This window comes from Anomaloglossus baeobatrachus, chromosome 5, assembly GCF_048569485.1.
Source record: "Anomaloglossus baeobatrachus isolate aAnoBae1 chromosome 5, aAnoBae1.hap1, whole genome shotgun sequence".
Lineage (NCBI taxonomy): Eukaryota > Metazoa > Chordata > Amphibia > Anura > Aromobatidae > Anomaloglossus > Anomaloglossus baeobatrachus.
The window spans coordinates 508231948-508258829 of record NC_134357.1 but is presented as its reverse complement, the minus strand read 5'-3'; the positions used below and the strand labels follow the sequence as shown (position 1 = coordinate 508258829).

The window sequence follows — 26882 nt, the reverse complement described above, 5'->3', positions numbered from 1 at the left end:
TTTTGCCTTCGTGCTGCCCTAGGCACTTTAAGTGGTCGCGCCCCTTAGTGACAACGTAACACTATGAGTTTTCGCACACGACCTCTTTTTAAGGCAGATCTACTCTGTAAAACACTTGAAAAAGTATCAATGAGAAACGAAGGGCACTAACCCCCCCAATGGGGATCACCACAGGCACATCAAAACATAGCATGAGTATAAAATATTCCCACCACACCGTCCCCACTTATATACTGTGACTATCACACTGCCCCTAATAAACTACACACTGTCCTCCCTTATAAATTATATCCACCACACCTTCCTCGATTATGAAATATGATCTGCACATTGACCTCACATCATGCTGCCCCCTCCTCACAATGCCCCATGCATGCTGCCCCCTCCTCTCAATGTCCCATGCATGCTGCCCCCTCCTCTCAATGTCCCATGCATGCTGCCCCCTCCTCTCAATGTCCCATGCATGCTGCCCCCTCCTCCCAATGTCCCATGCATGCTGCCCCCTCCTCCCAATGTCCCATGCATGCTGCCCCCTCCTCACAGTGTCCCATGCATGCTGCCCCCTCCTCACAATGTCCCATGCATGCTGCCCCCTCCTCACAATGTCCCATGCATGGTGCCCCCTCCTCACAATGTTCCATGCATGCTGCCCCCTCCTCACAGTGTCCCATGCATGCTGCCCCTCTCCATGAGCTCCTAATGCTGCCTTCCTCTTTTCCATAATGACACCTCCATGCTGCCTCATTCATCAAACTAAAACCACCACACTAACGCTTATGCTGAGACACCCCTCCACACACACACACTACTCCACTCTTGATATTGACTCCCCTACATTGCTCCACTCCATACTGAGCCCACACATGCTGCCCCTTCTCCATAATGAGCTCCCAATGCTGCCCCCCTTTCATTCTGAGTCCTTACACTGCCCCCCATCGATTTTGTCATTGCACTATCCCTCAACCCTTGTCCTCTGTCTCTAGCATTGGCCCCTCTCTCCCATTCCCCCAGCAGCAGCCTCTCTCCTCCGTCTCCAGCAGCAGCCTCTCCCCCAGCATCAACCTGTCTCCCTCCAGCATCCCCCGAGCATCAGCCTCTCTCCCCCCAGCCTCCCCCAGCTTCAGCCTCTCTCCCCCAGCTTCCCCCAGCATCAGCCTCTCTTCCCCAGCTTCCCCCAGCATCAGCCTCTCTGAACCAAGCATCAGCCTCTCTGCCCCCAGCATCAGCCTCTCTTCTCCCAGCCTCCCCCAGCATCAGCCTCTCCCCTCACAGCCTCCCCCAGCATCAGCCTCCTCCAACATCAGCCTCCCCCAGCATCAACCTCCCCCCCCATCAGTCTCCCTCCTCTCAGTCTCCCCCAGCATCAGCCTCCCTCAGCATCAGCCTCCCTCCTCCGAGCCTCCCCCAGCATCAGCCTCCCCCCTCCTAGCCTCCCCCAGCATCAGCCTCTCTCCTCCCAGCATCCCCCAGCATCAGCCTCCCTCAGCATCAGCCTCCCTCCACCCAGCCTCCACCAGCATCAGCCTCCCTCCTCCCAGCCTCCCCCAGCATCAGCCTCCCTCCTCCCAGCCTCCCCCAGCATCAGCCTCTCTCCTCCCAGCCTCCCCCAGCATCAGGCTCCCTCAGCATCAGCCTCCCTCCTCCCAGCCTCCCCCAGCTTCAGCCTCCCCAAACATCAGCCTCCCCAAACATCAGCCTCCCCCCAGCATCAGCCGCTCCCAGCATCAGCCTCCCTCCTCCCAGCCTCCCCCAGCATCAGCCTCTCTGAACCAAGCATCAGCCTCTCTGCCCCCAGCATCAGCCTCTCTCCCCCAGCTTCCCCCAGCATCAGCCTCTCTCCCCCAGCATCAGCCTCTCTGAACCAAGCATCAGCCTCTCTGCCCCCAGCATCAGCCTCTCTTCTCCCAGCCTCCCCCAGCATCAGCCTCCCTCAGCATCAGCCTCCCTCCTCCCAGCCTCCCCCAGCATCAGCCTCCCCCAGCATCAGCCTCTCTCTTCCCAGCCTCCCCCAGCATCAGCCTCCCTCCACCCAGCCTCCCCCAGCATCAGCCTCCCTCCTCCCAGCCTCCCCCAGCATCAGCCTCTCTCCTCCCAGCCTCCCCCAGCATCAGCCTCCCTCAGTATCAGCCTCCCTCCTCCCAGCCTCCCCCAGCATCAGCCTCCCCAAGCATCAGCCTCTCCCCTCCCAGCCTCCCCTCCTCCTAGCCTCCCTCCTCCCAGCCTCCCCCAGCATCAGCCTCCCCCAGCATCAGCCTCCCCCAGCATCAGCCTCCCTCAGCATCAGCCTCCCCCAGCATCAGCCTCCCTCCTCCCAGCCTCCCCCAACAACAGTCTCCCTCCTCCCAGCCTCCCCCAGCATCAGCCTCCCTCAGCATCAGCCTCCCTCCTCCCAGCCTCCCCCAGCATCAGCCTCCCTCCTCCCAACCTCCCCCAGCGTCAGCCTCCCCCCTCCCAGCCTCCCCCCTCCCAGCCTCCCCCAGCATCAGCCTCCCCCAGCATCAGCCTCCCCCAGCATCAGCCTCCCCCCTCCTAGCCTCCCCCAGCATCAGCCTCCCCCAGCATCAGTCCCCAGTATCAGCCTCTCTCCCCCCACCACATGCGCAGATCTCCGGTCTGCATTAGAGACACCCCCACGCTCCTTATGAATCTTCAGCTCTGCGAGCACTTACCTGCTCCAGGGCCCGCCGTCATCTTCCTGGCTCATGTGAGTATCCTCTTCTGACACCGGCTTCCATCGCGGCGTCCTCTACGGCGTCCTGCTGTGAGCTCTACATGTGACGTCCACACAGCATTGGACGCAGCACAGAGGAAGGAGCTGATTGGAGCGCCTGTGACCACGGAAGTGCAGGCGCCGGCAGTTCCGAGGTCTATCAGCTCTCTGTGCCCTGCTGCCGCAGTTTGTCTGCATTCGCGTCTTAATTGATGTGGATACAAATAAATGGAGGTGCGCCTCTCCCCCCTCCCTCCTCCGAAAATACAGCGGATTTAATGGATGTTTAAAAAAAAAATATTTTTTTTTTACTGCTAGAAGGTGCCGCCCCCCCGCATCCTGCCGCCCCAGGCACGGGACCACGGGTGCCTAATGGTAAATACGGCCCTGTCTGCAGTAGATGTATGACACTGGGGGAAGTGCGTTTCTGTAAACCGCCGTACATGTCCGGCTCTACAATTGTGCTGACTCACAAGCAGAGCAGGCGATATCCCCAGCGGGAGTTATTTATGTGCCATAGCTGACACCCTGCAGTGACATCCACGATCGGTGCTAGCCCTGATCGCGGGCATTTAACACCTCTGCGATCTGCATAGCAAGGGAAGGGGGATCCCTCTCTGCTCTGATCAGCACAACACGATTGTGATCACATTGTGTTGACGGTTTCCATGGTGACCCTGGGCCGAATAATGGTATTGGGGTCACCCAGGTATGGTGACCAGTGATATCCTGTATGGAGCAGGACCTGAAACGCCTCTTGCCTATGTCTGATTTAGTGATATAATGACCTGCAACGTATAAGCAATTCACAGTATTAGATCAGCAATCAGATCAGAGAAAGTTGATGCCCTATTCTGAGAATAGGTGTAAAAAAAAATTAAAAAAATCTAAAAATAATAAATCACAAACCAAAGAATAATAACAAAAATATACCAATAAATATGTAAAAACAAAAAAGTACACGTCTGGTATTGCCGCATTCAGAATGACTTGCTCTATAACAGTTGCACTAGTTATCTCTTTCAGTGAACAATGTAAAAAAAAATGAATGTGGCAAAAGTTGCATAGCAATAAAAATGGTATTGCTAAAAACATTATCCTGTACCCCAAAAATGAAGCCCCCACTTCACTCATCAATACTCAAAATATTACGATGCAAAAACAATTATTTTTTCTGTAAAATTGTAGATTTGACACTTTGATACAATATAAAGTAATCAGTGTACAGCTTGTATAACTTTGTAAATATGTTGTTCCCTCTTAATAACTCAACACACAGCCATTAATGTCTAATACACTGGCAACAAAAGAGAGCACACTCCTAAATGAAAATGGCCAAATTGTGCCCAATTAGCCATTTTGTACCCATGTATCATTGACATGATGACTTTGGTAAAGCCAAGAACCAGGGCTCCTAAGCTGTCCCTTATCTCAGGGATACCGCTGATGGTTGAGATGCCTGAGTCTCCTTCCTAGCCCTGCACCTTACCAGCCCTGATCTGATTTCCAGGGAGGGACAGGATAGGAGTGTGCTTAAATAAAGACAGACAATGGAAAAAAAAAAAAGCCAAAACTCTGTCACACAACATGCACACACAAAGGTAAGGACAATAAGTAATTCAGGATGAACAACGAGAACAGGAAAAAAGCTACTAAACAAAAGGGGTAAACTCCACAACTGCTCCAAGCAATAGGCACAATTTAAGCCCAATTTTCACCAGAGAGTCTGGGACACCATCCCTAACAGACCAATATAGAATAATCTACAGCTGGCATTGGTAGAAGGATGGAGCAGATGTGGTAGGTCTTCTCACAACATGTGATTAAAGGAGCAAGTAGACTAGCAGAGATTAAGGGGTATTTTGCACGCTGCGACATCGCTACTGCGATATCATTGGGGTCAAATCGAAAGTGACGCACATCCGGCGCCGGTAACAACGTAACAACATGTAAAGCCTAGATGCGCTGATAAACGATCGCAAAAGCGTCGAAAATCGGTGATCTGTGTAGTGTCGGTCATTTTCATAATGTCGCACCAATAGGAGATACGATGTTGTTCTTCGTTCCTGCAGCAGCACACATCGCTTTGTGTGAAGCCGCAGGAGCGAAGAACATCTCCTTACCTGCCTCCACTGGCTATGCGGAAGAAAGGAGGTGGGCGGGATATTTACGTCCCGCTCATCTCCGCCCCTCCACTTCTATTGGCCGCCTGCCGTGTGACGTCGCTGTGATGCCGCACGACCCGCTCCCTTAGGAAGGAGGCGGGTCGCCGGCCAGAGCAACGTCGCAGGGCAGGCAAGTGCGTGTGAAGCTGCCGTAGCGATAATGTTCGCTACGGCAGCTATCACAAGATATCGCATGTGCGACGGGGGCGGGTACTATCGCGCTCGGCATCGCTAGCCGATGCTAGCGATGTTGCAACGTGCAAAGTAGCCCTTACTCTTGCTAGCCTGCCTATGAATCAGCACACAGCAGATCGACGCCAGAGTCTGCCTTTGTTGATCCCAGACACCAGAGAAATCATCAGGCGGAGTGTCAGAGTGCAATTTGAGTCCAATACCGCTATGACAGTCGGCAAAGTTTGCGCAAAGCTCTGTGTGTCAGTCAAGTGACTCATTAGTGTTACAAAGTCTCAGGAGTGAATGGGGAGTGTGTTAAATTTGGTGTTATCACTCACACACTTTCTCATACTGGTCACTGGAAACATGGTACCTCATGGCAAAAAAATTTCTGAGGATCTCAAAAAAAAAAGTATTGTTGCTCTACATAAAGACGGACAAAGTTATAAGAAGATTGCCAATGCCCTTAAACTGAACTGCAGCATTACCCATTAACAAAAGGGGCCCAGAGCACGAGACCGGGCAACGGCCATCAGAGTGACATTCCCATTTCTTACCGCCCTGGACCGAGCAACCTCTTCTCTGGGCACTACATGTACCCAGAACTGCTCATGGTTCTGAGTGCATATTGGACCTAACAGGTTCCCTTTAAGTCCCGCTGTCAGAGATTGACAGCGGGAATTTTGTTAACAGCTGAGGGCGGATCTCCGATCCACTCACTACTGTTAGGGGCACATGACAGCTCTGATGAGATCATCCAACATGTGCAGGGAAAGATGCGGGCTCAGTGTGTGAGCTCGCATCAAAGGCAGGGAGATGAGCCATGACAGACAAAACATATAATGAGTTGTAAAGATGGTAACACCCTTGACCTGGTCTTTTTCCGCTTCTGCTCAATCTCTCACTTTGACAACTCACCTCTTCCCCTCTCTGACCACAACATCCTCTTCTTCAAGCTCACAAACCCTCATCCACCCCAGCACACTCCCACCTATCACACATTCAGAAACCTACAAACCATTGACTCTCAGACACTTACAGACTCTCTACACTCATCACTGTCCCCTATCTCCTCACTTTCCTGTCCTGATCTGGCTGTAAAGCCCTACAATGACACACACAGGAGTACACTAGACCAAGTAGCGCCCCTCACCTTTAGAAAGGCCAAACACAGAGTAAAACAGCCCTGGCTCACATCCCAAACTCTATTCCTCCAGCGATGCTCCAGGAGTGCCGAACGCCTATGAAGGAAAACCCGCACACCAGAAAACTTTATCCACTACAAGTTCATGTTAAGGACCTACAACTCTTCCCTTCACCTCGCCAAACAGACCTACTTCACCATACCTCCCAACCGTCCCGGATACAGCGGGACAGTCCCTCTTTTGAGCCTTTGATCCCGAGTCCCGCCCGTGAGGCTGTTTGTCCCGTGGCTCCGCCCACCCACTGTAGCCCCGCCTCGCTGTTTCTCCCTTCTATTCATTACAGAGTCGAGCGCGCACCTTGAAACTCCTGTGACTGCTGCTGAGGTATGAATCACCCCCTGCAGCAGAGCCGACCCCCCCTGCAGCAGAGCCGCCCCCCCCTGCACCAGAGCCGACCCCCCCCTGCACCAGAGCCGACCCCCCCCCTCCCCCAGAGCGGACATCCCCAGTCCCGAAGCCTGCGTTTCTCTGCAGCTGTTCTCTGATTCCCCGTGTGTGGCTTCTCACTGCTGCAGACACACGGGGAATCAGGAAGCTGAGGAGAAGACCATGCAATCAGCACTTATCTCTCCTGCAGATAGCACTGGCCAGTAATAACCTATGCAGAGTGACATCTGCAGACTTCTATTAGCTTACCGATCAGTGGTCTCCTGCCTGTGGAGCTGCTGGGTCCTAGCTTCCCAACAGCTTCAGCTCTGCTTTATCCTGGCTCCCCTACCAGTTAAAGGGAACCTGTCAGCAGAAATTTCACAATAAAAATAAAAGATTCCCCTCTGCAGCTCCTGGGCTGCTTCTAGAAAGGTTCCTGTTGTTATTGTGCCCCCTTTGAGACCTACAAAAATACTTTATGAAGTCTTACCTTTTTGTATGCAAATGTGTTTTTATGGTCACGGGGGCGGGCTGTCTGGCGTCCGTTATTCCCCCTCCTGCCGCTTTACGCAGTCCCCCATTGCTCATTTACATACACAAGGACGCCTTCCTCATGTAACTGTCCTCCCGAAGTTTTGCCCCCCTGCCGCCTGTCTGTGCGGGCGCCCCCCTGCCGCCTGTCTGTGCGGGCGCCCCCCTGCCTCATTGTGCGGGCGCCCCCCTGCCTCATTGTGCGGGCGGCCGGCCGCCTCTCTGTGCGGGCGGCCCGCCGCCTGTCTGTGAAGGCGGGCGGCCGGCCGCCTGTCTGTGAAGGCGACCGGCCGCCTCACTGTGCGGGCGACTGGCCGCCTCACTGTGGCTGCCTGCGTGTCCGTGCTGGAGGCCCGCCGGCTGCCTGCGTGTCCGAGCTGGAGGCCCACCGGCTGCCTGCGTGTCCGTGCTGGAGGCCCGCCGGCTGCCTGCGTGTCCGTGCTGGAGGCCCGCCGGCTGCCTGCGTGTCCATGCTGAATGGGTGTGGATGGGGAGTGGATATGGGCGTGACTGTGAAATGGGTGTGGTTAGGGGGCGTGGCCTAAAAATTCGCGCCGCAAACTTTGTCCCTCTTTTCCTTCTTTAAAAGTTGGGAGGTATGCTTCACCACCCTTATTTCCTCACTAGCCAACAATCCAAAAAAGCTCTTTGACACCTTTCACTCCCTCCTCAGTCACAAAGTACAGACCCCCATCACAGACCTTCATGCTGATGACCTGGCCTCGTATTTCACAGAGAAAATAGAAAACATCCGCCGAGAGATCAGCTCCCAGCCAACAAGCGTTGTCAATACCATCCCTCCCCATATCCCATCCAGCTCACTTTACACATTTGACCCAGTCACAGAGGAGGAAGTCTCCAGGCTCCTCTCTTCATCTCGTCCTACCATTTGCCTACCACTTGCCCTACTGATCCCTTCCCCTCACCTCTACTCCAGTCCCTCTCTCCGGTTGTCACCACTTACCTAACTAAAATCTTCACTCTCTCTCTCTCTCTTCTGGTATCTTCCCTTCCTCTCTCAAACACTCTATCATTACTCCATTATTAAAAAAACCTTCTCTTCATCCGTCCTGCACAAGCAACTACAGACCAGTCTCCAATCTCCCCTTCATCTCCAAACTCTTGAAGCGCCAGGTCTACTCTCGCCTTACCCGCTACCTTTCCACTCACTCTCTTCTAGATCCTTTACAGTCTGGCTTCCGCCCTTTAGGCTATGTGCACACGTGTGCGTATTGCATGCAGTTGCGCTGTGTTCTGCACCGCAGCGTAACTGCATGCGTCCTGCGTCCCCAGCATAATTTATGAAGATTGTGCATGAGACGTGCGCACGTGGCGTATTGGAATGCAGCGATTCGGCTGCTGCCCGAAGCGTGCGTTCTAAGAAGTGACATGTCACTTCTTTCGTGCGCTTTGCATGCTGTCTATAGGGAGAGGCAGCATGCAGAGCACACGAATTCTGCAGGCACCAGGCGCTTCAGAACGGAGCTTTTCAGCTGCGCTCTGAAGCGGACCTTTTGTGTGCGGTGCAGAGCACACACGTGCGCACATAGCCTTGCACTCAACAGAAACTGCCCTTGTCAAAGTGACCAATGACCTATTGACAGCAAAACGTAACGGTGACCACTCTCTGCTTATTCTTCTTGACCTTTCAGCTGCCTTCGACACTGTTGACCACCATCTCATTCTCTCTATGCTCCATTCTATCGGCCTAAAGGACACTGTGCTCTCCTGGTTCTCTTACTATCTTTCTGGCCGTTCATTCAGTGTATCAATTGCTGGCTCCACATCTTCTCCTCTTCCTCTCATTGTTGGGGTCCCTCAAGGTTCAGTCCTTGACCCTCTTCTTTTCTCCCTCTACACTGCCCCAATTGGAATGACCATCAGCAGATTTGGCTTTCAGTACCATCTTTATGCTGATGACACACAGCTATACACCTCATCCCCTGAGCTCACCCCCGCTGTACTACAGAACACAAGCAACTGCCTGACTGCCGTTTGCAATATCATGTCTGCTCTCTATCTGAAACTTAACCTTTCAAAAACTGAACTTCTTCTTTTTCCTCCGTTCTCCAACCTTCCTAAACCTGACATCTCCCTCTCTATGCGTGGCACCACAATAACTCCTAGGCAGCAAGCCCGCTGTCTGGGTGCTATACTTGACACTGATCTCTCCTTCACCTCCCACATACAATCTCTTGCCCGCTCCTGCCGCTTGCACCTCAAGAACATCTCTAGAATCCGTCCCTTTCTCACAATGGAAACGATTAAAACCCTCACTGTGGCCCTGATCCACTCTCGCTTTGACTACTGTAACTCTATTAATTGGTCTCCCCCTAACTAGACTCTCCTCTACAGTCCATCTTTAATGCAGCAGCCAGGGTCACATATCTGGCTAACCGCTACTCGGATGCCTCTGCTCTGTGCCAGTCATTGCACTGGCTGCCCATATATCACAGGATCCAATTCAAACTGCTTGTTCTCACCCACAAAGCTCTCCACAATGCGGCACCCCCTACATCTCCACCCTCCTCTCTGTCTATCACCCCACCCGTTCTCTACGCTCTGCAAACGATTTTCGACTAACATCCACACTAATTCGAACCTCCCACTCCTGAATCCAAGACTTCTTCCGAGCTGCACCAAACCTCTGGAACGCTCTACCAAAAGAAGCTAGGACGAATCACAACTTACTCAGCTTCAGACGCACCCTAAAGACGCATCTTTTTAGGGCAGCCTATCACACTCCCTAATCAGATTCGATTCACATAGTCCCTCTACAACTTCTCACAACATAACTCCACGTCAAACTCCATGGCACCCAAATGCATCTCAAGGCTGTGGCCCACTGGTCCAGGAAACCATTATCTATCCCCCATGTCCGTGAGATGGCTGGATTGTCACTGTAAATAAGCACTTGTACCTTGCCCCCCCACCCCATCTCATTGTAGATTGTAAGCTCTCACGAGCAGGGTTGTCTTTTTTTTTTCCCTCTAAATATTGTATTTTCGATAACTGTGACTTGTTTGTATATGATCCTCCTGAATTGTAAAGCGCTGCTGAATATGTTGGCGCTATAGAAATAAAGATGATTATTATTATTAAGGGCTTAAAGACTCCTGTACTTGAATGTGGAGGGGGCAAATACTTTTTTCCATATTGTGTATAGACAGAATGACACACGGCTCCGCTCTGCACACCTTGTGCACACAGCTCTGCTCCGTACACGTCATACACACACGGCTCCGCTACATTCACACTGTAAATCCCTCCTGACCCCACACATAAACGTCCCCTCATACAGCACAGCAGAGTCCTGCACACGTCACGCTGAGGAACTGATCATGTGACCCCTGACTCCTCCCCTCCATATGACATCATCACAGGTCCTGTAAGCACAGAACAGCCATATACCGTCCACTATACTGATGCAAGGGGGGGCTTCACCCACCCCTGCACCCCCCAAAGCCTCTTTTGATATTACCCCCAGATCCCCGCTCCTATTATAAACAACTCCATGACCACCTGGACTTAGAAAAAGAATGTTGCTTCGTGGCATCAGCCATGTTGGCGGAGGCCCCGCCCCTTCTGGGCACATGGGCATGACGTCAGCAGAGGTTGCTCTGTTCACTGGGATTTAGACGTTACCATAATATATCCAGTGTGCGGCTCTGCAGGAGGAGGTATGTGGAGATTCCCCATTACTGGCCGCAGGGCCTGCCTTAGGCTGCTTTCACACATCCGGATTTTTGCTCTGCGGCACAATACGGCGTTCTGCAGAAAAACCGCAACCGGCTTTTGTAACGCCGGTTGCGTTTTTTTTTTGCATAGACTTACATTAGTGTCGTATTGTGCCGCAGGGGCTTGCGTTCGGTCCGGTTTTTGCCGCATGCGGCAGATTTAGCCGATGCCGCGGCCGGATCGAACGTTCCCTGCAACGTTTTTTGCTCCGGCAAAAAACACCGCATCCTGCCGCTGTGGCGCATCTTTCAATGCATACCTATGGAGGCCGGATGCGGCGCGATGCGGAAAAAAACGCATCCGGTCGCCGCATGCGTTTTTTTCCACTGCGCATGCTCAGTAGCATGCCGCAACCGGAAAAAACCGGACCGGCCGCATGTAAAAACTTATGCAAAGGATGCGGTGTTTTCGCCGCATCCGTTGCATAGTTTTCACAGCCGGATTGAGCCGCAGTGCTCAAACCGGATGTGTGAAAGTAGCCTTAGCCTTAATGGTGCCCTGTACAAAACTGCCCTTTGGTGCCCCCCACCTTACTAATTTTTTTTACCCAGTTTCCCAGGAAACAAATGAGGACCAGAGGCCATTTTTTTTTTTATATCCTAAGAAAATTGATCTCTTCAAATGTAGAATAAACTCCTCCAGATTTGTGCTGGAGAATCTGCTTCTCAAATCCACATTAATGTCACCACGTCTGATCTCGTTCTTATAGGGGTCTTCTGATCTCGTCCATTTGTGCTGTATCCCTGGATATTACATCATGGATGGTACATGCAGATCTCACAATGAGGCCACGTGTATCTGGAGAATGAGGCGCTGCCGCTCTTCGTATAAATCCCTGTACACTTGGATGGGAGTTCTGCATCTCTGGACTGAGAGCGGCGCACGTCATGGCCTCATTGGTGGCATCAGCATCTACTATACAAATCCTGAGGATAAATGTACAAGATGATACCAAACAATGCACGATGAAGCCGGTGGCCGATGCTGCGTGTATTCCAGACAAAAAAAGTCCAAAATACAGATGTTAAAGGGGAATGTACAAAATTAGAATAAACATCTCTGCTTTCTACATAATTAAGAGTCCTCGGGTTATATGTGTCACTGCCTCTCAGCTCCACTGACCTGAACACACTGAGGTACAGCACCACATACGCACCATAAGGACGGGGGGCACTGTGTATGTGTCGCTGTTTCTCAGCTCCAATGACCTGAACACACTGAGGTACAGCACCACATACACACCATAAGGACGGGGGGCACTGTGTATGTGTCGCTGTTTCTCAGCTCCAATGACCTGAACAGACTGAGGTGCAGTACCACATACGCACCATAAGGACGGGGGGGGCACTGTGTATGTGTCGCTGTTTCTCAGCTCCAATGACCTGAACAGACTGAGGTGCAGTACCACATACGCACCATAAGGACGGGGGGCACTGTGTATGTGTCGCTGTTTCTCAGCTCCAATGACCTGAACAGACTGAGGTGCAGTACAACACACACTATAAGGACGGGGGGGCGCTGTGTATCAGTTGCTGCCTCTCAGCTTCTCTGGCCTGAACAGACTGAGGTGCAGTACCACATATGCACCATGAGGACAGGGGGTGATTTGTATGTGTAGCTGTTTCTCAGCTCTAATGACCTGAACAGACTGAGGTGCAGCACCACATACACACCATGAAGGAGGGGCCCCTGTGTATGGAAGAACTATGGCATATATACCGCAATTCCTTTATTAACCAGTTTGGGCCCACACCTGCTGGTAATGTTGCAAAAAATTTTGTTGGAAAATTTGTAAGATAAATCCTCGCCGAATCATGATATTTTGCAGAACTTCATAATACACACCTAAGCTGCTGCAGAACCTCTTCATACATATCTGAGTTGCTGCAGAATCTCAAAATACACATCTCAGATGCTGCAGAACCTCATTATACACATTTCAGATGCTGCAGAATCTCATAATACACCTCAGCTGCTGCAGAACCCCATAATACACATCTCAGCTGCTGCAAAATCTCATAATACACCTCAGCTGCTGCAGAACCCCATAATGCACATCTCAGCTGCTGCAGAACCGCATAATACACCTCCAGCTTCTGGTGATGCATTACATTGATAGAATGGCCTTCATACCTACACTAAACCATTCCATGTGATGTGCAGACGTAAGTGACGCCATGTCATGTATAAGACTCCAATGTTATTTTGCTACAAGATAAGGAATCTGACAGCTGATTCCTCCTGCACAACCCCCGGGTGTAAGGAATCGAATACTGGCTTCATTACTGCAGTCGTGTATATTTTACTCTGATGCTGCTGCGTTTCAGATAAAATATAAATGTAATATCTGGCCAGGGACAATGCCCAGGTGCCGGTCCTTGACGGCTTCTCCCTGCTCTGCTTCCCTGGACTGACCAGTGTCTCCCCTGTATGACATTCTGCACATTAGCCGAATCCCCAAAGTGTATAATATACGGTTAGGATTTCATTTGCCAATTTGAGTGGTCATGTGATCTCTCACCAGTGATTTGCGGACTGGGGGTCATCTGCTGAATGACGTCTCCTCCTGCTTCTCTAATTGTTATAATTTTCAATTTGAGAGAAACAGGAGGAGACGTCATTTGGCAGATGAACACACATTGCAAATCACATGTGAGCGATCAGATGACGCCCACTCGAATCAGCAAGTGAAATCCTAACAGAGCACATATTACACACCTTTAGGATATGGCAGGTCAATATTCAGAATTACATTACATTACACACTATACGTGACAGGTACAGGGCATATGTAGGGTGTATAATAAATATATATATATGTATCTATTACCCCCTACACATGCTCTGCACCCCCTCTGACTGCAGCTGCAGGGCCCACTGGCATCACGTCACAGGCTCTGCCTGATGTCATTACACTTATCACAGCTGCAGAGTCAGTGGCCATCCGCTCCTAAATGGTGTTCAACCATACATCCAAGGAAATAGCAATGGCCACCATCACCCACAGGCCCAGTCGTTTTGCCATTGCATAAATTACACCATATACATGACACACATACATAGATACTATATAAAAGATAGATAGATGCAGGGTCGGACTGGGGTGTCTGGGGTCCACAGGAGGAGTTAACTCTAGAGGCCACACTACAACTATATGTAAATACATGCAAGAGCCCCCACGCAGCCTCCTACGCACAGCAGGAGCTCCCACGCAGCCTCCTACGCGCAGCAGGAGCCCCCACGCAGCATCCTACGCGCAGCAGGAGCCCCCACGCAGCATCCTACGCGCAGCAGGAGCCCCCACGCAGCCTCCTACGCGCAGCAGGAGCCCCCACGCAGCCTCCTACGCGCAGCAGGAGCCCCCACGCAGCCTCCTACGCGCAGCAGGAGCCCCCACGCAGCCTCCTACACGCAGCAGGAGCCCCCACGCAGCCTCCTACGCGCAGCAGGAACCCCCCACGCAGCCTCCTACGCGCAGCAGGAGCTTCCACGCAGGCTTCTGTGCACAGAAGTGGCCTAAACATAGCATCCTATATACAGCAGGGGCCCCCCACATAGCCTCTTCTATACAACAGGAGCCCCCACAGATCCCATATAGACATAAAAAAAGCAGTGGCCTCCACAAAGCCTCCTATATATAGCAGGTCCTCCACATTGCCTCCTATATACAGCAGGGGCCCCCACATAGCCTCTTATATATAACAGAAGCCCCCACAGATCACATATAGACATAAGAAAAGATTATACTCACCTAATCCTGATTCCAAGCACCGCAGCCTCCGTCTTCTCTTCTATGGTGGCCTGCAGAGGCAGCACGATGCAATGATGTCACTGCGCTCGTGGGCATATGGTCTCCTAAGCCACAAGTCTGTAGCGATCTGGGGCTTAGGAAATGGGCAGTGATACAGCATGGAGCTCTTCCTCCTTCCTCCATCCTCTGTCACAGGATTGAACTGTATCGGGGCAATGTGATGCAAACACAGTTCAATGCGGTGGTTGCAGAAGATTTGGGGCTTCGGGCAACAAGTTCTGGGCTGGAGCCCCGAATCTTTGATGCCAGCGGCGCGCCTGCTGTCAGGTCCCTTTTATGTCCAGTTGAAGAGCCCACTGGGGCATTGACCAGTGTCTAAGTGTGCCAGACCGATACTGGATAGATGATAAATAAATAGACAAATACATGAGAGACAGAGAGATCGATAGACAGATAATAGAGCGATAGATAGATTGTAGACACAGACAGAACCACATATATAATAGAGAAATAGATGGACAGACAGGCAGATACTGTATATAATAGAGAGATATATAGATAGACAAGATAGAGAGCTGGAGGGATAAACAGATCGATAGACAGATAGACAAGACAGATAGATAATAGATGATAGATAATAGAGATAGATAATAGGTAGATAGATAAAAGATATGTCGCGAGCGGAGGGGCCGCACTCGCTACGCTCGGGTCCGGGGCTGCTGCTGCTCGGTGGCTCGAGGGGTGGGCCGGACCCAGGGGACTCGAGCAGCGCTCCTCGCCCACGAGTTAAAAAGGGGTGGTTTGTTTGGGGAGATAGTCCGTGACGCCACCCACGGGTCGTGGGGATAATGGGCACCCCTGCTGCTGGTGACGGGGATCCCGGGAGCGATGGCAGGGAGCAGCTAGGATGTTGGTTCCCCCTCCGTGGGTAGGGGTTGGTGATCCCGGGGCCCGGTGGTGGTACAGGGAGGCAGGGTAGCTAGGGTGCAGGGTTGCGGAGGCAGCGCGGCGCGATGCCGGATGGCACTGTTGTACTCACTCAGGCACAAATTCACAGAGTCTCTGTTAAACCAAACGGCTGGATGGACGGGTCCCGCAGCCGGCTGCAGTGTTTTTGCTCTCCCCGGACAGGTTGATGGTGGCTGTCTTTCCCTGCACCTTTGCAGAATGTGTTGACTCCGATGGTTTCCCAACGGTAGTCCGCTCCCCGGCGTGTATGTACTGAAGGAGCCCATTTTGCCCGCAGGCGCTGGCCCTTGGATCTCTAGCCTATGGCGGTGGCTTTTTATCCTCACTGTGTGGACGGTTGCCTTCTGTCGGGTCTTGGGTGTTAGGGAACCCCTGGGGTTCCGGTCACTCTCGGATTTGACCGTTGTCGGCGGCTTCTAGCCTGGTCGGGGTCTGATGACCCTGCCTTTGTGCTTGGTACAGATCTGCTCCCCGGTTCGGTACCGGCGGGCCACCGCCCGTCCCCAGTCCTACGGTTCCGCTGACTTGCACCACCTCCTGCAGACGGCCACCACCGTCTGCCGACCTTGCTGACAGTGCTTGGGCTCCTACCCAGACACTAACAGTTTCTCTCCTGTCACTTTGAACTCCAAAACTCAACTAACTGCTTTTTCCCGCCTCCAGGCCTGTGAAGTCATCGGTGGGCGGGGCCAACCGCCTGGCTCCGCCCCACCTGGTGTGGACATCAGACCCTGGAGGAGGCAACAAGGATTTTGTTTGACTGATGTAGACTATCCAGGGGAGGGGGTGTGTGTGATGTTGTGCTTGTGACTACCTGGCTAGTCCAGGGCGTCACATTCCCCCTTGGTGAAATGCAGACCGTCCGCGGGCTGCCCATCCATCACCGGTTTTATTTCTGAAAAATATAAGTTAACATAGAAAACATATAACAATAAGCATACTTTTAATTCTTCCCTTACGGGAGGCTTTTCTCTTAAACGTTACTAACGGTATAAACATTTTTATTAATAACGGACGGGTTCATGTTCCTCCGCTTCCCCACCCAAGCAACCTACACCTTGATGCTGCCCCTAAGAAACGGAAGCAGGAACTCTGTTCCGGGTCACCCAAGCGGGAACGGGTACGGTATCTCGCACCCGGCTGTCATTTCAGGGGACCCCACGTACAGGGGGACCCCTGACCCCCGGAGGATGGCCACCGGTCCTGGTGGTGGCCGGACCCCAGCCTTCTCTGCTGCGGGTCCTTCCTCCAATCTGCCTCTCCGGAGGCGGTAACTGAACACAGCCCAACAAATTATTTACAAGGCCACAAGTTCGTGGTTGGCCTGCAAGTTCTCGGCCTTGTCTCTGGAAGGGGGGGTTAGTAGAAACACACAAAGTCCCTACGGGAACAACTTTCTTCTTTACGGACGTCAATCAGGTGAAGTATTCGGGTAATTGGTGTTCATTCATTCATTAAAACGGTAACATGGTGCTGATGGTCCCAACGGGGACAACTGGGTTGCAACGGAGGACCGCTGCCTTACTTGAGGTCGCCTTCCTCATACGCCTCCTCCAACTCTACATCCGGACGGTACGGTGGGGGAGGGGACTGGGACCGCATCTGGACACCGCAGCCTTCCCTCTGCTTCACATCTAGGGCAAACCAGCCCCTCTCCCCGCAATGTCGTGTGTAGGTCACCAGGTCGCCCGGTTGCAGGTCACGACCAGGGTGACCCGTTGAGAGGTTGGAATTGACATCTCGGCATGCCACAAATATTTCGGCCTCCAGGCCCAGGTCGTAGATGAAGCCATATCTACGTTGAAGGTCAAACCGTCTGACCTGGCCCTCGTAAATCGGGCCCCGCACCTGGAAAGTGGCGTTGCGGAGATTGTCCTTCTCTTTTATAGTGCGTGCCAGCACTTCGGCCCTCTGCTGCTCTCTGGCGGCAATCTCGCGGCCCAGCTGGTTCGGCTCTCTGTCCCAGTAAGGGGCGTCTGCACGCCCCTGCGCGCGGGTCGGGCCCCGCTGGACCTCCCCCACACCGGCCACGACCGGTATCTTCTTTGGGGGGTCCTGCGGTGAAGCGGCCTGGAATGCTGCCTTGCAGCGGCGACCCGGAGCAGCCTCAGCCGAGGCGTGGGGTTTAGGGACAACAGGCCTCACCTGCAGGGCCTTCCTGCTCACGGCTTCCACTTCTTCCGTAGCCGGACGGACTGCAGGGGCTGGGACTGTCTTGGGTGCGGCCACTTCCGGGGCCGACGGCTTCTTTTCACGGACGGGCACCTCCCGCGGGATCTTCGACGGCAGCGGGATCAGTGCGAGTCGCTCACGGGTAACGCCTACAGGCTGGTCCTCTAGGGCGGACGAGTTGAACTCCGCTACCGGTGTTGGGGGCAGCAGACCTAGTGGCGGGGCAGCAACAACCGATGCGGATGGCGGGGGAGGCAGCAGGGTGAACGGACGCAGCCCGGGCCCCTCAGCCGCAGCGACCGGTCCTTCAAGGACACAGGGGCGTGGGTCGCTTACCCGCTCCTCCAGCACTGTCTCCACCTTGCGTCTCCGCACGGCCGCCGCTACTTCCTCCATTTCGGCCACCCATCTCTCCATTAGGAATCGGACTTGGGCCTGCAGGCGGCAGCACATCTGCGCGGTTCGGGCCTCCACCCACGCCGCTGTTCCTGGCGTGGGCTCTAGCACTTCCTTCTTCTGGGGGCGGGCCCTCACTTTCGCGCCCTCCCTGCTCGGGGAAGACGCTCGAGCGGGAAATCTTCGCGCCCAAGATGGCGGAACTTCAAATTTTTCGGCCGGACGCCGCCGGCGGGGACTGCAAAGCGCATTTCTACCGGTAGGTAGATTGGTTCTATCCTGTTCGTGACGCCAAGTTGTCGCGGGCGGAGGGGCCGCGCTCGCTACGCTCGGGTCCGGGGCTGCTGCTGCTCGGTGGCTCGAGTGGTGGGCCGGACCCGGGGGACTTGAGCAGCGCTCCTCGCCCACGAGTGAAAAAGGGTGGTTTGTTTGGGGAGATAGTCCGTGACGCCACCCATGGGTTGTGGTGATAATGGGCACCACCGCTGCTGGTGACGGGGATCCCGGGAGCGATGGTAGGGAGCTGCTAGGATGTTGGTTCCCCCTCCGTGGGTAGGGGTTGGTGATCCTGGGGCCCAATGGTGATACTGGGAGGCAGGGTAGCTGGGGTGCAGGGTTGCGGAGGCAGCGCGGCGCAGTGCCGGATGGTACTGTTGTACTCACTCAGGCACAAATTCACAGAGTCTCTGTTAAACCAAACGGCTGGATGGACGGGTCCCGCAGCCGGCTGCAGTGTTTTTGCTCTCCCCGGACAGGTTGATGGTGGCTGTCTTTCCCTGCACCTTTGCAGAATGTGTTGACTCCGATGGTTTCCCAACGGTAGTCCGCTCCCCGGCGTGTATGTACCGAAGGAGCCCATTTTGCCCGCAGGCGCTGGCCCTTGGATCTCTAGCCTATGGCGGTGGCTTTTTATCCTCACTGTGTGGACGATTGCCTTCTGTCGGGTCTTGGGTGTTAGGGAACCCCTGGGGTTCCGGTCACTCTTGGATTTGACCGTTGTCGGCGGCTTCTAGCCTGGTCAGGGTCTGATGGCCCTGCCTTTGTGCTTGGTACAGATCTGCTCCCCGGTTTGGTACCGGCGGGCCACCGCCCGTCCCCGGTCCTACGGTCTAGCTGACTTGCATCACCTCCTGCAGACAGCCACCACCGTCTGCCGACCTTGCTGACAGTGCCTGGGCTCCTACCCAGACACTACCAGTTTCTCTTCTGTCACTTTCAACTCCAAAACTCAACTAACTGCTTTTTCCCGCCTCCAGGCCTTTGAACTCCTCGGTGGGCGGGGCCAACCGTCTGGCTCCGCCCCACCTGGTGTGGACATCAGACCCTGGAGGAGGCAACAAGGATTTTGTTTGACTGATGTAGACTATCCAGGGGAGGGGGTGTGTGTGATGTTGTGCTTGTGACTACCTGGCTAGTCCAGGGCGTCACAGATAGACATGTGGATAGATAGATAGATAATAAATGTATAGACAGACAGACAGCCAGAATGGATGTATAGATAGACAGCCAACCAGAATGGGTGTATAGACAGGCAGACAGCCAGAATACAGACAGCCAGAATGGATATATAGACAGACAGCCAGAATATAGACAGCCAGAATGGATATATAGACAGACAGCCAGAATATAGACAGACAGAATGGCTATATAGACAGGCAGAGAGCCAGAATACAGACAGCCAGAATGGATGTATAGACAGCCAGCCAGCCAGCTAGAATGGATGTATAGACAGACAGCCAGAATGGATGTATGGATGTATAGACAGACAGAATAGATGTATAGACAGACAGACAGAATACAGACAGACAGAATAGATGCATAGCCAGCCAGTCAGCCAGAATGGATGTATAGACAGCCAGCCAGAATGTATGTATAGACAGCCAGAATGGATGCATAGACAGCCAGCCAGAATGGATGTATGGATGTATAGACAGACAGAATGGATGTATAGACAGACAGACAGAATACAGACAGCAAGAATGGATGCCTAGACAGCCAGAATGGATGTATAGACAGACAGCCAGCCAAAATGGATGTATAGACAGACAGCCAGCCAAAATGGATGTATAGACAGACAGCCAGCCAGAATGGATATATAGACAGCCAGCCAGAATGGATGTACAGACAGACCGGCAGAATACAGACAGCTAGAATGGATGCATAGACAGACAGACAGACCGAATACAGACAGCCAGAATGGATGTATAGACAGCCAGCCAGCCAGAATGGATGTATAGACAGACAGACAGAATACAGACAGCTAGAATGGATGCATAGACAGAATATAGCCAGCCAGAATAGATGTATAGAAAGACAGGCAGGTAGATACCGTGTTTTTCCAAAAATAAGACACTGTCTTATATTTTTTTTGCCCCCCAAAAAAGCGCTAGGGCTTATTTTTGGAGGAGGTCTTATTCTTGGAGAAACACGGTTGGGGGTAAGTTTACCCCCCAAAAAAGCAGACCCCCCACTTCCCAGGAGACTCATACTCACCAGACCCGGACGTCTGCGTGGTTCCCAGGTCCTCCTGTGATCTCCGGTCGGTGCTGCACGCTGTCCTACCCTGCTGCTAGCTGACATGCTGACACACACAGAAGATCCCAGACACACACAGCAGATCACACACACACACAGCAGATCACAGATATACACAGATATACACAGATCACACACAGCAGATTGCAGGCACACACAGCCGATCACAGATACACACAGCCGATCACAGATACACACAGCAGATCGCAGATATACACAGCAGATCGCAGATATACACAGCAGATCACACACAGCAGATCGCAGGCACACACAGCCGATCACAGATACACACAGCCGATCACAGATACACACAGCCGATCACAGATACACACAGCCAATCACAGATACCATACCTCCCAACTTTTAAAGAAGGAAAAGAGGGACAAAGTTTGCAAATTCGGCAAATTTTTAGGCCGCACCCCCTAACCACACCCATTTCACAGTCACGCCCATATCCACTCCCCATCCACACCCATTCAGCATGGACACGCAGGCAGCCGGCGGGCCTCCAGCATGGACACGCAGGCAGCCGGCGGGCCTCCAGCATGGACACGCAGGCAGCCGGCGGGCCTCCAGCATGGACACGCAGGCAGCCGGCGGGCCTCCAGCATGGACACGCAGGCAGCCGGCGGGCCTCCAGCATGGACACGCAGGCAGCCGGCGGGCCTCCAGCATGGACACGCAGGCAGCCGGCGGGCCTCCAGCATGGACACGCAGGCAGCCGGCGGGCCTCCAGCATGGACACGCAGGCAGCCGGCGGGCCTCCAGCATGGACACGCAGGCAGCCGGCGGGCCTCCAACATGGACACGCAGGCAGCCGGCGGGCCTCCAGCATGGACACGCAGGCAGCCGGCGGGCCTCCAGCACGGAGACGCAGGCAGCCACAGTGAGGCGGCCGGTCGCCCGCACAGTGAGGCGGCCGGTCGCCTTCACAGACAGGCGGCCGGCCGCACGCACAGACAGGCGGCGGGGGGGGCGCCCGCACAGACAGGCGGCGGGGGGGGCGCCCGCACAGACAGGCGGCGGGGGGGCGCCCGCACAGACAGGCGGCGGGGGGGCGCCCGCACAGACAGGCGGCGGGGGGGCGCCCGCACAGACAGGCGGCGGGGGGGCGCCCGCACAGACAGGCGGCGGGGGGGGCGCCCGCACAGACAGGCGGCGGGGAGGCGCCCGCACAGACAGGCGGCGGGGGGGGCGCCCGCACAGACAGGCGGCGGGGGGGCGCCCGCACAGACAGGCGGCGGGGGGCGCCCGCACAGACAGGCGGCGGGGGGCGCCCGCACAGACAGTGCGGCCGGCCGCACGCACAGACAGTGCGGCCGGCCGCACGCACAGACAGGCGGCGGGGGGGCGCCCGCACAGACAGGCGGCGGGGGGCGCCCGCACAGACAGGCGGCGGGGGGGGCGCCCGCACAGACAGGCGGCGGGGGGGCGCCCGCACAGACAGGCGGCGGGGGGGGCGCCCCCCCCCCCCCCCCCCCCGCACAGACAGGCGGCGGGGGGGCGCCCGCACAGACAGGCGGCGGGGGGGCGCCCGCACAGACAGGCGGCGGGGGGCGCCCGCACAGACAGGCGGCGGGGGGCGCCCGCACAGACAGGCGGCGGGGGGGCGCCCGCACAGACAGGCGGCGGGGGGGCGCCCGCACAGACAGGCGGCGGGGGGGCGCCCGCACAGACAGGCGGCGGGGGGGCGCCCGCACAGACAGGCGGCGGGGGAGGCGCCCGCACAGACAGGCGGCGGGGGGGCGCCCGCACAGACAGGCGGCGGGGGGGCGCCCGCACAGACAGGCGGCGGGGGGGCGCCCGCACAGACAGGCGGCGGGGGGCGCCCGCACAGACAGTGCGGCCGGCCGCACGCACAGACAGTGCGGCCGGCCGCACGCACAGACAGTGCGGCCGGCCGCCCGCACAGACAGGCGGCGGGGGGGCGCCCGCACAGACAGGCGGCGGGGGGCGCCCGCACAGACAGGCGGCGGGGGGGCGCCCGCACAGACAGGCGGCGGGGGGGCGCCCGCACAGACAGGCGGCGGGGGGGCGCCCGCACAGACAGGCGGCGGGGGGGCGCCCGCACAGACAGGCGGCGGGGGGGCGCCCGCACAGACAGGCGGCGGGGGGCGCCCGCACAGACAGGCGGCGGGGGGCGCCCGCACAGACAGTGCGGCCGGCCGCACGCACAGACAGTGCGGCCGGCCGCACGCACAGACAGGCGGCCGGCCGCACGCACAGAGAAGCGGCCGTCCGCCCGCAGAGACAGGCGGCCGGCCGACCGCACAGAGAGGCTCCGGCCGGGGGGTGGGGGGGGGGAGGGAGGGAAATCAGCGCTGGGGAGATTCAGTTTACATACCAGCAGCAGCACAGCGCTCCTCTCTGTTATGCCACGTCTACTAGGATGGTAGGAGGGAAAAGCAGTGAGGCGGGGAGAGAGTGGGTGGCGGAGCCCGGGAGACGGCCGTCCCACCCGTGGCAACGGGACAAACAATGTAAGGCTACATGCGCACGCTGCTTTTTTTCCTGCTTTTTTGCTGCTTTTTTGGCTGCAGTTTTGTCAGCAGAACTTTCTGACATCTGACTTCCCAGCAAAGTCTATGAGAAGTCAGATTTGTCATGCGCACACTGCAGTTTATTTGTCAGCGTTTTTTTTGTCAAAAGTTTGTGACAAAAAAAATGCACCATGTTCATTCTTCCTGCGTTTTTGTCAACATTTGTCAACCATTGAATTCAATGAGGGCATCAAAAACGCAGGAAAAATGCATGCTAATCAAAAGTGGTGCATTTTACCTGCCTTTTACCTGCGTTTTTGCTAGCAAAAACGCAGGTGATTTGTCAGGAAGTGAGGTCAGGCAAGTGGTCCCGTCCCGTCCTCCACGTGTTCCCCGAAGTACCGCTGTCCCCAGGGGAGATGACGTGGAGGACGGGACTATCAGCAGCGGCAGCGAGAGGGGGATGGACATTGGCAGCTGAAAACATTGATTTTTCCCTCTCGCTGCCGCCGCTGGTAGTCCCGTCCTCCACGTGTTCCCCGAAGTACCACTGTCCCCAGTGTGCACGCACAGGGGAGATGATGTGGAGGACGGGACTATCAGCGGCGGCGGGCAGCGAGAGGGAAAAATCAATGTTTTCAGCTGCCAACGTCCATCCCCCTCTAACTGCCGCCGCTGATAGTCCCGTCCTCCCCGTGTTCCCCGAAGTACCGCGGTCCCCGCACAGGGGAGATGATGGACCCCTCTCACCGCCACCGCCGCCGCCGCTGAAAGTCCCGGGCTCCACGCTCCTGCCGCCGGCTCCACGCTCCTGCCGCCGGCTCCACGCTCCTGCCGCCGGCTCCACGCTCCTGCCGCCGGCCGGCTCCACGCTCCTGCCGCCGGCCGGCTCCACGCTCCTGCCGCCGGCTCCACGCTCCTGCCGCCGGCTCAACGCTGTAGCGCGATCAGCTGAGCTGTCAGAGGTTACTCGCGGCCACCGCTGGATTCGGCGGTGGCCGCGGGTAACCTCGGTGACAGCTCAGCTGATCGCGCGGCTGTCTTCATTAGCTGCGTGGAGGTGACCGGAGCGGCGGTGTCTGCTGCTCCGGTCACCTCCATGCAGCACTGCTGGAAGCGACGCTGGAGCATGCTGGATTACGCCGGACATGGAGGGTTTGTCGGGGTTAATAAATTGGTGATGAGGGAATGTGTTTGTGTTTTTTATTTCTAATAAAGGATTTTTGTGTGTTTATTTACTGTAATTTACAGATTAATCATGGAGGGTGTCTCATAGACGCCTGACATGATTAATCTAGGACTTATTGGCAGCTATGGGCTTCTAATAACTCCTTATTACCCCGATTTGCCAACGCACCAGGGTAAATCGGGAAGAGCCGGGTACAGCCCCAGAACTGTCGCATATAATGTATGCGCAATTCTGGGCGGCTGCTGACTGATATTGTTAGGCTGGGGGGCTCCCCATAACGTGGGGCTCCCCATCCTGAGAATACCAGCCTTCAGCCGTATGGCTTTATCTGGCTGGTTTTAAAATTGGGGGGACCGCACGCCGGTTTTTTTAATTATTTATTTATTTCTAATTTTTTTTTTTTCCAATTCAACAAGCTTTATGGGCTTGTTTGAACTGAAAAATACATGAAACAATTGTTGACAAAAACTGCAGCCAAAAACGCACCAAAAAAGCAGCAAAAAATGCACCAAAAAAGCACCTACATTTTTTGTGACATTTCCAGGCTCTCTCTGACAAGGTGCAGTTTTGGCTGCAGTTTTGGCTGCAGTTTGTGAACACGAAAAAGAAGCAGCGTGCGCATGTAGCCTTTAGCGTGAAAGTCCCGCTGTATCCGGGATGGTTGGGAGGTATGCAGATACACACACAGCAGATCGCAGATATACACAGCAGATCACACACAGCAGATCGCAGGCACGCACAGCCATCACAGATACACACATCCGATCGCAGACACACACAGCCGGTCACAGATACACACAGCAGATCGCAGGCACGCACAGCCATCACAGATACACACATCCGATAACAGGCTCACACAGCCGATCACAGATACACACATCCGAACGCAGACACACACAGCCGATCACAGAAAAACACAGCCGATCGCAGACACTCACATCACATCACATCACATCCAGCACTTACGGCAGCAGAGAATGAGAGCAAGTCACGTGTCCGGGCCGCAGGTCCTGTTCGTCGCGCTGCACCGCACTGCCTCTCAGGATTCTCCCAGCGAGAAGAGATCGGTGTCACTGGATGAGGTGAGTGTGTATGCGATCCAATGTGTGTGCGATCCGATGTTTGTGTGTGTGTGTGTGTGTGTGTGTGATTTGTTGTTTGCGTGTGAGCCGATGTTTGTGTGTGCGATCAGATTATGTGTGCGATATGACTGTGTGCGATCCGATGTTTGTGTGTGAGATCTGATTGTGTGTGTGTGTGTGTGAGCTGATGTGTGTGGGTGCGTGTGTGTGTGAGGGAGCATAATACATTACAGATATGACACAAAGTACATTATACTCACATCCAGTTACTTCCTGGGCGCCAGGAGTTCAGTGGAGCTTTAGTAGCAGAATCTCTGGCAGTGAAGGCACCCCTCCCCATCTCTCTGGTGAGGAAGGGAGCAGACAGGACACAGAGCCCAGAGGAGGGCAGGGCGCCTTCTGCTGGAGCCTGTGCTGCGCGGGAGAACACAGGATGCAGTACCCAGAGCAGTGAAGGGCGCCCTCTGCTGGAGCCTGTGGACCGAACGAGCAGCAAAGTGAAAGTGAATTGCTCTCCCTGGGCGCCCCCTCTGCATTCTACCGGCCGATGCCCTGTGCGACCGCACCACTCGCACATAGGTAAAGCCGGCTATGACTGGGTGCATGATAAATCTCTGTCTGTGACTATAGATGGCTTGTGTGTTACACTTGGGGCAGGACGGGGCCAAGACTGGATGTAATGATCATGGGAAGCTGGTAACAGCTCCGGAGATTTCTTAGGTGGGATCTTTCTGATGTTACATCGTCATCTTCTCCCCATTCAGGTCCCTACAATATTGGATCCTCTCAGTTCTTCTATATAAGAGAATCTTCCTGATTGACCCTTCAAGGATGGATAGGGACAGGGACAAGATGGCAGAGAGGATATTACACCTCACCCTAGAGATCCTCATTCGGCTTACTGGAGAGGTCAGAGATTCTGATGACGTCACATTACATCATTCTTATCTATGGGAATAACAGATGGACAGAACTGGAGAGGTGAGGACTCTGGAAATGTCTGTAGTGAGATTTATTAATGTGTCTCTCCATAACCAGGATTACACAGTAGTGAAGAAGACCTCTAGTGAGCGCTGTCAGGCCCCTGTGTCTGAGGGATGGGGAAGACCTCTGAGCCCAATCTCGTGGCCTCCACCTCACCCCCTGATACATGAGGACATCGATGAGCAGAAGATCCTAGAACTCACCTACAAGATGATTGAGCTGCTGACTGGAGAGGTGACACTGCTGGGAATGCTGGGACATTATACAGTAACGCTATGAAGGGATCGGGGGATGACGGTATCATTGTATGTGTCAGGTTCCTATAAGGTGTCAGGATGTCACCGTCTATTTCTCCATGGAGGAGTGGGAGTATTTAGAAGAACACAAAGGTCTGTACAAGGACGTCATGATGGAGGTTCCCCAGCCCCTCAC

General features: G+C 54.8%; 2 protein-coding genes across 2 annotated transcripts in view; both read left to right on the top strand.

Annotated features, from left to right (window-relative positions):
* The window catches only part of LOC142312008 (uncharacterized), a 222180-nt gene that overhangs the window by 178551 nt on the left and 16747 nt on the right, over positions 1–26882 (top strand).
* LOC142310536 (gastrula zinc finger protein XlCGF66.1-like) overlaps positions 10728–26882 on the top strand; it is a 20438-nt gene continuing 4283 nt past the window's right edge. The window contains exons 1-4 of the mRNA XM_075348058.1: positions 10728–10834; positions 26231–26375; positions 26505–26684; positions 26767–26873. Of these exons, the coding sequence (XP_075204173.1) occupies positions 26298–26375; positions 26505–26684; positions 26767–26873 (365 nt within the window). The 5' untranslated portion in view covers positions 10728–10834; positions 26231–26297. The remainder of the gene's footprint in view (positions 10835–26230; positions 26376–26504; positions 26685–26766; positions 26874–26882) is intronic.